Here is a 12823-nt window from a genome sequence, read left to right as displayed (position 1 = left end):
AAACTCTCCACCATGGCCAAGACCAAAGAGCTCTCCAAGGATGTCAGGGACAAGATTGTAGACCTACACAAGGCTGGAATGGGCTACAAGTCCACCGCCAAGCAGCTTGGTGAGAAGGTGACAACATTTGGTGCGATTATTCGCAAATGGAAGAAACAAAAGAACTGTCAATATCCCTCGGCCTGGGGCTCCATGCAAGATCTCACCTCGTGGAGTTGCAATGATCATGAGAACGGTGAGGAATCAGCCCAGAACTGCACGGGAGGATCTTGTCAATGATCTCAAGGCAGCTGGGACCATAGTCACCAAGAAAACAATTGGTAACACACTACGCCATGAAGGACTGAAATCCTGCAGCGCCCACAAGGTCCCCCTGCTCAAGAAAGCACATATACAGGCCCGTCTGAAGTTTGCCAATGAACATCTGAATGATTCAGAGGACAACTGGTGAAAGTGTTGTGGTCAGATGAGACCAAAATGGATTATGGATGAGTATTCCAGCATGACAATGACCCAAAACACACGGCCAAGGCAACAAAGGAGTGGCTCGAGAAGAAGCACATTAAGGTCCTGGAGTGGCCTAGACCTTAATCCCATAGAAAATCTGTGGAGGGACCTGAATGTTCGAGTTGCCAAACGTCAGCCTCGAAACCTTAATGACTTGGAGAAGATCTGCAAAGAGGAGTGGGACAAAATCCCTCCTGAGATGTGTGCAAACCTGGTGGCCAACTACAAGAAACGTCTGACCTCTGTGATTGCCAACAAGGGTTTTGCCACCAAGTACTAAGTCATGTTTTGCAGAGGGGTCAAATACTTATTTCCCTCATTAAAATGCAAATAATTTTATAACATTTTTGACATGCTTTTTTCTGGATATTTTTGTTGTTATTCTGTCTCTCACTGTTCAAATAAACCTACCATTAAAATTATAGACTGATCCTAGTCAGCAGGGGATCAAATTATAGACTGATAAATCAGCAGGGGATCAAATACTTTTTTCCCCCACTGTATTTTCTGGTAAAGATACCTCGCGAAGAAACTGCTCTCTATGTATCCCCTCATGATCCACATTCTTCTGTCTCTTACGTAGCAGGTGAAAAAGAAACACAGACCAGACAAGTATCTGCACAATGGATTATGGTCATTGTAGTTAGGGTAGCCCAGAAAACTTGATAATTATGTAGAACATTGGCCTGTAGGACACTACAGCTCCCAACTACAACGCACAGTTTGGGCATGATCTGATTCATCTCTAGAGAAACTCACATTGAGCTCATTGAACTCACAGAAAATTGAATTCAAATAATTGAACCAACGTTGGACAATTAGTTGTTTAAAAAACAACAAATAGCTGACATTTTGGTTAGTCGCTCAGCTCTAGTGCACCGAAAATAATTAACACCTACTTTTAACAATATTACACTTTATATTCCTGTGATATAATTTTGCTCTCTCTGTGCTCAATTATCTGACAGTGTTCAGCATGTGTTAAATGTGTGTGTGTGTTTATGTGTGTGTTCAGGTCTCAGGGCTGGTATCTCTGGCTCCTTCTCCAGCAGTTCAGTCATCAGCAGACTGCTGGTCAATGCTGACTCCTTCAGCTGTGACCCAGAGACCTTGTGAGTGTCCAGTTTCAGTCTTTCTCCTCCTTCCCTTAAAGGGTTAGTTAACTTTTTAGGTCTTATATTATTTTCAACTTACCTTTGGTGTTGTTATTTCATCCAAACCGTTTGTAGGTTTTTAACTGGTTATTAAACAACGTCAAGAATCTCCTGACCAGCTTCTTTGGAGCATGGAGCAATGCTAGTGGAAATGGATTGAACTTGCTAGTGGTGTATTAAAAATGAGTTTTGCCTTCCTCTTTCCATGTTCCTGCTTTCCCCATGCGTTTGAAGTGAACTATCCCTTTAAGCCCAACCTCATCATCATCATCTACCTTTTGCCCCAGAGTTGTGAGTGACCATATACTGTGTTTGGTTTCAGTGACTGCTACACTGAGAAATGTGTGATGAACAACTACTTTGGGATTGGCCTGGATGCTAAGATCTCACTGGACTTCAACAATAAGCGGGATGAGCATCCAGAGAAGTGCAGGTAACTGAGGAATGAGGCAGAGCCTCTCGTCTGCTAACTAAACCAGATACACCCAGTACTGGATATGGTGATAAGCAGAGATGGAGTCTGATCTCGTGGTCTTTGTCTTGAGACCGCATAAATACAGTGTTGGTCTGGTCATGGTCTCAATACACAGGGTCTGGGTCTTGATAGATTGGGTCTGGGTCTCATGGGGTCTAGTTTGGGTCAGTGTAAAACTGTAAAATAAATCAAACAGTTTAGAAATTAACTTTTGGGATTGGAAAAACGCTTTCAGTGTAAACTTATATGACAAAAATGACATATGAAGTATGTATAAAAGATTATGGAAATAACAATCACCTAAGTAAAACCTAGACAGTCGGGGAGAATTGAAAATTCCAAAAACTATTAATTAAGGAGTATTTTTTTGTCTTGGCCGACCGGGCAAGAAGGGCACACCGATTGGGGCCCACTTTGATTTTCTTATAATGTTTGAGCATAAGAACACAGCGTTAGCCAAGGCAAAATGCCCAGAATTGGAGGAAATGAGTCCCCGTCAGTGCATTTTCGTGATTATTTGGACAAAAATCTTAGCAAAATGTCTGTATTGCCGCAGCAAAATCAAGCATTTTTGGAAGAAACACCCAAAATCCTGGAGAGACTGTATATAGCTCAGACACACCGCAAAGACCAACGGCTAAAAGCAGTGAGTGGCAGCAGTGTGTTTTGTACTTTAGAATAGCAATGTCTTCCATTTCTGTGCTACAGCTCTCCACAAAGAGCCTAACCTTTGTTGAACATAAAGTATATTGTGTGTGTGTGTGTGTGTGTGTGTGTGTTGTGTGTGTTGTGTGTGTGTGTGTTGTGGCTCGGTCACTGTGTTAATTTGTGGTTCGGTCTGTGTTCAGGAGTCGCACAAAAAACATGATGTGGTACGGGGTTCTGGGCACCAAGGAGCTGCTGCATCGCACCTACAAGAACCTAGAGCAGAAGGTATTGCTGGAGGTAAGAAAACACAACAGTAGCCAAGTTGATGCAACTAAGGGTACGGCCACATTGAGATTTTGTCTGAATATTCCAGGTGGAGCCAATGGTTTTTCAATGGGTGTCATCCGTTGCTGGATGAATGACAATGGAGATTAGTTGAAATTGTCCAACAAAAAACTTGTCCGACAAAGAACAATATTTTCGCCTTTGTACGTGCGCAACTCATCCGTAAAAAAGCAGAGATGCGTTAAAATTTCAACAGACATAAACGGACAATGATGAACGTCATATACTATTTTATCTGTGTCATGCACCTCAGTGTGCCATACACTAAAGAGACTTGACTGTCATACCATAACTCTTACCCTGACCCTAACCCTGTGGGGCAATCTGGGATTGGCATATCCATTTTTAGACTTTTCAATTCATGTCTGGTGGTGTTATTTTGATTGTGGGAGTTTGTATCCGAACATGTGCAGACAGTTTTGTTCTGTTACAGTATGACAATGTGTGTGCATGTGTGCATGTGTGCGTGTGTGCGTGCGTGCGTGCGTGTGTGCGTGCGTGTGTGTGTGTGTGTGTGTGTGTGTTTAGTGCGACGGGAGGCCTATCCCCCTCCCCAGCCTGCAGGGCATAGCTGTCCTGAACATCCCAAGCTATGCAGGCGGCACCAACTTCTGGGGCGGGACCAAAGAGGATGATGTAAGTGTCATCAAAACCCTCTCTTTGTGTTGTTGTTGCATAAGTACAATATGACTCTATAGGCAGCTGGATATTTTTTTATAACACTAATACATAAAGATTACATGACATTGTAACAGTACTCACATGTTTCCTCCACCTTTTTTTGTTTTTAATGTTATTAAGCATATTTGGGTCTTTGTTATGTAAATCACATGTATTAGTAATCTTTTTATAATAATAATTATTATTATTTATCCCCTTCCCTTTATAAAACCAGAATACCCCCTGCACAAATCTAACCCATTTCACATCAACCCCCCCCCCCCCCCCCGTCAGCGTTGTGTTCATGTGTGACTAACCACATATGAGATATACAATGAGTGTATAAAACATGCTCTTTCCATGACATAGACTGACCAGGTCAATCCAGGTGAAAGTTATGATCCCTTATTGATGTCACTTGTTAAATAGATGAAGGGGAGGAGATGGGTTAAAAAAAATAAGCCTTGAGACATGGATTGTGTATGTATGCCATTCAGAGGGTTCAAAACATATTGAGTAGTAGCTAAGATGGGGAGAAGTCTGTCTATAATAAAGCGATGCTCTGCCATAACAACATTATCAACAAGGCAGGTCCTACAGGCCCTAGACTACTGTTCAGTTGTGTGTTCATTTGCCACAAAAAAGGACTTAGGAAAATTGCAATTGGTTCAGAACAGGGCAGGACGGCTGGCCCTTGAATGTACACAGAGAGCTAATATTAATAATATGCATTTCAATCTCTCCTGGCTGAAAGTGGAGGAGAGATTGACTTCATCACTACTTTTATTTATGACAGGTATTGACATGTTGAATGCACCAAGCTGTCTGTCTAAACTACTGGCACACAGCTCAGACACCCATGCATACCCCACAAGACGAGGTCTCTTCACAGTCCACAAGTCCAGAACAGACTATGGGAGGCACACAGTACTACATAGAGCCATGACTACATGGAACTCTATTCCACAAGTTACTGAAGCAAGCAGTAAAATTAGGTTTAAAAAACAGATAAAAAAAACACCTTATGGAATTGCGGGGACTGTGAAACAACACAAACATTGGCACAGACACATGCATACATACACACACACACACACACACACACACACACACACACACACACACAATAACATACGCCCGTTACATACACATGGATTTAGTACTGTAGATACAGTTGAAGTCGGAAGTTTACATACACATTAGCCAAATACATTTAAACTCAGTTTTTCACAATTCCTGACATTTAATACTAGTAAAAATTCCCTGTCTTAGGTCAGTTAGGATCACCACGTGATTTTAAGAATGTGAAATGTCAGAATAATAGTAGAGAGAATGATTTAATTCAGCTTTTATTTCTTTCATCACATTCCCAGTAGGTCAGGAGTTTACATACACTCAATTAGTATTTGGTAGCATTGCCTTTAAATTGTTTAACTTGGATCAAACGTTTCGGGTAGCCTTCCACAAGCTTCCCACAATAAGTTGGATGAATTTTGGCCCATTCCTCCTGACAGAGCTGGTGTAACTGAGTCAGGTTTGTAGGCCTCCTTGCTTGCACGCGCTTTTTCAGTTCTGCCCACAAATATTCAATAGGATTGAGGTCAGGGCTTTGTGATGGCCACTCCAATACCTTGACTTTGTTGTCCTTAAAACTTCTTATAGCGTCCCACCTGGCCAACATCCGGTGAAATTGCAGAGCGCAAAATTCTAACTACAGAATTATAAATATTTAACTTTCATAAAATCACAAGTGTAATACATCAAAATAAAGCTTAACTTCTTGTTAATCTAGCCGCTGTGTCAGATTTCAAAAAGGCTTCACAGCGAAAGCACACCGTGCGATTATTTGAGGACAGCGCCCCACATACAAAAGCATGAAAAACATTTCAACCAGGCAGGTGCGCCACGAAAGTCAGAAATAGCGATAATATAAATGCCTTACCTTTGATGATCTTCTGTTGGCACTCCAAAGGGTCCCAGATACATCACAAATGGTCCCTTTGTTCGATAATGTTCTTCTTTATATCCATAAAAACTATGTTTAGCTGGCGCGCTTCAGTCAATAATCCACCCAGTTTTCCTCCATCAAAATGCATACAAAATCAATCCCAAACGTTACTAATAGACTTTTCCAAACAAGTCAAACGTTTATAATCAAACCTTAGGTACGCTAATACGTAAAATAAATGATAACATTTAAGACAGAGAATCGTTATTGTCTTTACCGGAGAAAAATACCAAAGAACGTGCTCTCTTCCACGTGCTTGGAAACACTACAGCCAAAATGGGAGCCACCTAGAAAAACTACAATTTCTGGCTAATTTTTCCAAAACCCAGCATGAAACTCTTTCTAAAGACTGTTGACATCTAGTGGAAGCCCTAGGAACTGCAATCTGGGAGGATTTCGCCTTATAATAAAAGTGACAGCCATTGAAAACATATCAGTTCTGTTATACTCACATACATTATTTTAACAGTTTTAGAAACTTTAGAGTGGTATCTATCCAAATCTACTAATTATATGCATATCCTAGCTTCTGGGCCTGAGTAGCAGGCAGTTTACTTTGGGCACACTTTTCATCCGGACGTGAAAATACTGCCCCCTACCAGGGCTTTGTGATTGCCACTCCAATACCTTGACTTTGTTTTCCTTAAGCCATTTTGCCACAACTTTGGAAGTATGTTTGGGGTCATTGTCCATTTGGAAGACACATTTGCGACCAAGCTTTAACTTCCTGACTGATGTCTTGATGTTGCTTCAATATATCCACATAATTTTCTTTCCGCATCATGCCATCTATTTTGTGAAGTGCACCAGACCCTCCTGCAGCATAGCACCCCCACAACATGATGCTTCCATCCCCTGTGCTTCATGTTTGGGATGGTGTTCTTCTGCTTGCAAGCCTACCCCTTTTTCTTTCAAACATAACGATGGTTATTATGGCCAAACAGTTCTATTTTTGTTTCATCAGACCAGAGGACATTTCTCCAAAAAGTACGATCTTTGTCCCCATGTGCAGTTGCAAACCGTAGTCTGGATTTTTTTATGCCGATTTTGGAGCAGTGGCTTCTTCCTTGCTGAGCGGCCTTTCAGGTTATGTCGATATTGGACTCATTTTACTGTGGATATAGATACTTTAGTACCTGTTTCCTCCAGCATCTTCACAAGGTCCTTTGCTGTTGTTCTGGGATTGATTTTCACTTTTAACACCAAAGTACGTTCATCTCTAGGAGACAGAACGCGTCTCCTTCCTGAGCGGTATGACGGCTGCATGGTCCCATGGTGTTTATACTTGCGTACTATTATTTGTACAGATGAATGTGGTACCTTCAGGCGTTTGGATGAACCAGACTTGTGGAGGTCTACAATTTATTTCTCTGAGGTCTGGGCTGATTTCCTTTTATTTTCCCATGACGTCAAATGAAGAGGCACTGAGTTTGAAGGTAGGACTTGAAATACATCCACAGGTACACCTCCAATTGACTCAAATTATGTCAAATAGCCTATCGGAAGCTTCTAAAGCCATGACATCATTTTCTGGAATTTTCCAAGCTGTTTAAAGGCACAGTCAACTTAGTGTATGTAAACTTCTAACCCACTGGAATTGTGATACAGTGAATTATAAGTGAAATAAAATGTCTGTAAACAAATGTTGGAAAATGACTTGTCATGCACAAAGTAGATGTCCTAACCGACTTGCCAAAACTATAGTTAGTTACCAAGAAATTTGTGGTGTGGTTGAAAAACGAGTTTTAATGACTCCAATCTAAGTGTATGTAAACTTCTGACCAAATAGGGATTTAGTACTGTAGATATGTGGTAGTGGTGTAGTAGGGGCCTGAGGGCACACAGTGTGTTGTGAAATCTGTGAATGTATTGTAATGTTTTTAAAATTGTATAAACTGCATTCATTTTGCTGTGGCAGCAGCTAGTGGGGATCCATAATAAATATAAATGGGCAAGACAAAAGATTTAAGTGCCTTTGAACGGGGTAGGGTAGTAGGTGCCAGGCGCACCGGTTTGAGTGTGTCAAGAACTGCAATGCTGCTGGGTTTTTCACGCTCAACTGTTTCATGAATCGTCCAGCACCCAAAGGACATCCAGCCAACTTGACACAACTATGGGAAGCATTGGAGTCAACATGGGCCAGCATCCCTGTGGAATGCTTTCGTCACCTTGAAAAGTTCATGCCCTCAATATTAGGAAGGTGCATGCACCTTCAAGAAACGCACAATCAAGAAAACATTTGCTCAGGTCACCGTTTGATTCAGTGACATTTGGCTCCTCAGTCGGCCTTAACATCAAGAAAGGCCGGCGGAGATACAATCTTCGGCAAAATCATTCGCAAGGTGATTCCTATCGTACTGAGCAGGATTACTATTGCAACAACACATCATCAGTAGGGTAAAACTAACCTGTCTCACGACGGTCTAATCCCAGCTCACGTTCCCTTTTGATCAAGGATCTCTCTGTACTTTGCTCCGTTCATCTTTGCCTTGATCCTGACTAGACTCCCTGTCACTGCCACTGAAAAACATCCCTGCCACCATCATGCTTCACCGTAGAGATGGTGCCACGTTTCCTCCAGACGTGATACTTGGCATTCAGGCAAAAGTGTTCAATCTTGGTTTCATCAGACCAGAGAATCTTGTTTCTCATGGTCTGAGAGTCCTTTGGGTGCCTTTTGGCAAACTCCAAGCGGGCTGTCGTGTCTTTTACTGTGGAGTGGCTTCCGTCTGGTCACTCTACCATAAAGGCCTGATTGGTGGAGTGTTGCAGAGATGGTTGTCCTTCTGGAAGGTTCTCCCATCTCCACAGAGGAACTCTAGAGCTCTATCAGAGTGACCATTGGGTTTTTGGTCACCTCCCTGACCAAGGCCCTTCTCACTTGATTGCTCAGTTTGGCCGGGCGACCAGCTCTTGGAGGAGTCTTAGTGTTTCCAAACTTCTTCCATTTAATAATGATGGAGACCACTGTGTTCTTGGGGACCTTCAATGCTGCAGAAAGGTTTTTGTAGCCTTCCCCAGATCTGTTCCTCGACACAATCCTTTCTCGGAGCTCTACGGACAATTCCTTTCGACCTCATGGCTTGGTTTTTGCTCTGGCATGCAATGTGAAACCTTATATTGACAGGTGTGTGCCTTTCCAAATCGTGTCTTATCAATTGAATTTACCACAGGTGGACTCCAAGTTGTAGAAACATCTCAAGGATGGTTAATGGAAACAGGATGCACCTGAGCTCAATTTCAAGTCTCATAGCAAATGGTGTGAATAAGGTTTTTCTATCTTTGGTGTTTAATAAAGTTGCAAACATTTCAAATACACTGTTTTCGCTTCGTCATTATGGGATATTGTGTGTAGATTGCTGAGGAAATTGTTTTATTTAATCCATTTTAGACTAAGGCTGTAACATTACAAAATGTAGAAAAAGTCAAGGGGTCTGAATACTTTCCGAAGGCACAGTATGTTCACACCCGCTGACTTAAAATTGTTTTGTGTCACAGCCTGAATTTAAAATCAATTACGTTTAGATTTTTTTTGTCACTGGCCTACATAATGTCAGTGGAATTATGTTTTTCAAAATGTTTACAAATTGATTTGAAAAAAAACTCCACAAAAATGTCTTGAGTCAATAAGTGTTCAACCCCTTTGTTATGGCAAGCCTGAATAAGTTCAAGAGTAAAAATTTGCTTACCAAGTCAAATAAGGCAAGGAACCAAACAGATTTAACCGCAAATACCAGGGAGGTTTTCCAATGCCTCACAAAGAAGGGCACCTATTGGTAGATGTGTAAAGTACGAAAACCAGACATTGAATATCCCTTTGAGTATGGTGAAGTTGTTAATTACACTTTGGAGTGTGTATCAATGCACCCAGTTACTACAAAAATACAGGCGTCCTTCCTAACTCAGTTGCCGGAGAGGACGGAAACTGCTCACAGATTTTTTACATTTACCCACCTACCAGTAAGTGCTCTTCTTTGCGAGGCATTGGAAAACCTCCCTGGTCTTTGTAATTGAATCTTTGTTTGAAATTTACTGCTCGACTGAGGGACCTTACAGATTATTGTATGTGTGGGGTACAGAGATGAGGTAGTCATTCATGTTATACACTATTATTGCACACAGTGTTCACTTATTTAGGCTTGCCATAACAAAGGGTTTGAATACTTATTGACTCAAGACATTTTAGCTTTTAGTTTTTATTAATTTGAATAAATGTCTAAAAACATAATTCCATGTATGGGGTATTGTGTGTGTGTGTAAGCCATTGATACAAACTCAATTGAATCTATTTTAAATTCAGGCTGTAACACAACAACATTTTGAATAGGTCAAGGGGTGTGAATACTTTCTGAAGGCACTGTATATGTGACATGTGCCGAGGAGTGTTGCCACTCGACCACTGCTCTGCACAATATATTTGGCATATACACTGAGTCTACAAAACATGAAACACCTGCTCTTTCTATGACACCGACTGACCAGGTGAATCCAGGTGAAAAATCCACTTCAGTCAGTGTAGATGAAGGGGGAGACGGGTAAAAAAATATATATATTTTTAAGCCTTGAGGCATGGATTGTGTATGTGTGCCATTCAGAGGGTGAATGTGCAAGACAAAATATTTAAGTGCCTTTGAGTGGGGTATGGTAGCAGGTGCCAGGCACACCGGTTTGAGTGTGTCAAGAACGCTCAAATGTTTCCTGTGTGTATCAAGAAGGGTCCACCACCCAAAGGACATCCAGCCAACTTGACACAACTATGGGAAGCATTGGAGTCAACATGGGCCTTGTAGAGTTCATGCCCCAACAAATTGAGGCTGTTCTGAGGGCAAAGGGCTGTGTAACTCAATATTAGGAAGGTGTTCCTAATGTTTTGTACAATCAGTTTATGTAAAAAATGACATGTCCTCTTCCCTGCAGACGTTCACGGCGCCGTCCTTTGACGATAAGATCCTGGAGGTGGTGGCGGTGTTTGGCAGCATTCAAATGGCTGTGTCCAGAGTCATCAACCTGCAGCACCACCGTATCGCACAGGTAACACACACAACATTTTCACAAACTCTGAGGGTGTGGAATCCCTCCACATCCTCATAGAGGACCTAGATACTTTTTCGAACCTCTCTGGATTAAAACCAAATTGTGATAAGTGTATATTATGTATTCGATCACAAGAAAATACAACTTTTACATTACCGTGTAGTTTACCAATAAATTTGTCTGACGGGGATGTGGACGTACTCGGTATTCATATCCTGAAAGAAAGAAATGATCTCACTCTAATACATTTTAATAGAAAGTTAGCAAAAGTAGATAAGATCTTGCTGCCATGGAAAGGAAAATAGCTGTCTATTTGTGGAAAAATCTGCCTGATTTAACTCTTTAGTCACATCACAGTTGACCTATTTGCTTATGGTTTTGCCTAGCAACCTGTTTTTTAAATAATATGAGCCAAAAAAAATCAAAACATTTGGAATGGTAAGACAGACTAAATTAAAAGGGCCTATTTATGTAATGAATATGAATTCGGAGTGCAGAAATGATTAAATATTAAAGCATTAGACCTCACACTAAAGGCGTCAGTCATTCAAAAGTTATACTTAAACCAAACTGGTTCTCTTGCAAATTAGTAAAAATGTCTCACCCGATGTTCAAGAATGGCCTTTTTCCCTTTATTCAGATTACAGCCGCTCACTTTCGGTTATTTGAAAACAAAATAATCTCCAAAATATAGTTATTTTTTTAACAAGCCATAGAAAGTTGGTTGCAATTTCAGTTTAATCCACCAGAAAAGACAGAACAAATAATACAACAAATATTGTGATTCAACTCAAGTATACTAATTGATAAAAAACGTTATTTTTCAATTAAAAAGTTATAATCTTTGTCAATTATATCATAAATAGGACTGGTGGAGTTATGTCACACATGGAGCTAACACAAATGTATGGAATTGTATGCTCTACCCAAAATTACAACCAAGTAATTGCAGCATTACCATAAAAATGGAAGAGGCAAGTGGAAGGGGGGGAAAAGTAAGGAACTTGTCTGTCGGCCCTGCATTAAAGACCAAAATTGGTTAAAGAAAATTGTGATGAATAAAAATATACCAGTATCATTTAAATATTAAGGACCAAAAAATTGGCAGATGTGCCATATAGATTCCGAAATAATTGGGAAGAAATGTTCGATTCCATGGCAGATGGGTTATGAATTGACAAGCAAAACGACGCTGTCCATATGTAGCTCAGTTTTGGTCACAGGTCCAGGAATGGCTGAAGAATTGCAGCATTTACCTGGAGCTAATGCTGCAGACAGCAATACTGGGTGATTTAAAAAGTCATAGCCAATCGATCAATAATATAATAATACTTTTAGCAAAAATGTTTATCTTTGTGCAATATTCACATTACTTTTGATATGATTTTCTTGTCATTTGTTAGTTTTTTCAATAATTTATTTAGTGCGTCTTTCAGTTTTAAGTTGTATATTTTCAAAATTCTTAAGTACCAATCTCTAAACTGATAACACTTGTAAAGCTCCCTATCTTTATGGTCAGAACCTTTGATTGTGCTTTCACCCCTGAGTCATTCATGAAAAATGTATGTTTTTTGTGAAATACCATGAGAACATTTTCATTTAGTCACCAATACATCAGATATAATAGGCTTACCATTTTAGTCATGTTAACTTCCATTTAATCCAATAGCAAAAAAATACAAGATACACATTTCAAAACTGTTCTTTTTGAAGTGCGTAATAGAATGAATAGTAGATGGTAAATATCATTTTACATTTACATTTACGTCATTTAGCAGACGCTCTTATCCAGAGCGACTTACAAATTGGTGCATTCACCGTATGATATTTCATACAGTTCTTGACAAAAAAACATTTTATTTTATCATTTTTAACCAATGGCAGGTTTCATTATCTTTAGACATTACATACGTAGGACAAATCATCAGGAATAAGGGTATTGTAAAGCAGTTGGCGACTAAAAACGTAGCATGGTGTGGTATGCCATTTCTG

General features: G+C 40.3%; 1 protein-coding gene across 3 annotated transcripts in view; it reads left to right on the top strand.

Annotated features, from left to right (window-relative positions):
• Positions 1-12823, top strand: part of LOC115205810 (diacylglycerol kinase delta) — a 152852-nt gene that overhangs the window by 101822 nt on the left and 38207 nt on the right. For all 3 annotated transcript variants that reach the window (XM_029772147.1, XM_029772146.1, XM_029772148.1), the window contains 5 exons: positions 1523-1619; positions 1984-2094; positions 2985-3081; positions 3658-3765; positions 10715-10828. In XM_029772147.1, the coding sequence (XP_029628007.1) occupies positions 1523-1619; positions 1984-2094; positions 2985-3081; positions 3658-3765; positions 10715-10828 (527 nt within the window). The remainder of the gene's footprint in view (positions 1-1522; positions 1620-1983; positions 2095-2984; positions 3082-3657; positions 3766-10714; positions 10829-12823) is intronic.

The sequence above is a fragment of the Salmo trutta genome, chromosome 13, assembly GCF_901001165.1.
Source record: "Salmo trutta chromosome 13, fSalTru1.1, whole genome shotgun sequence".
Classification (NCBI taxonomy): Eukaryota; Metazoa; Chordata; class Actinopteri; order Salmoniformes; family Salmonidae; genus Salmo; species Salmo trutta.
The sequence above is the reverse complement of the archived record's forward strand: the minus strand, read 5'-3'. Positions and strand labels throughout refer to the sequence as shown.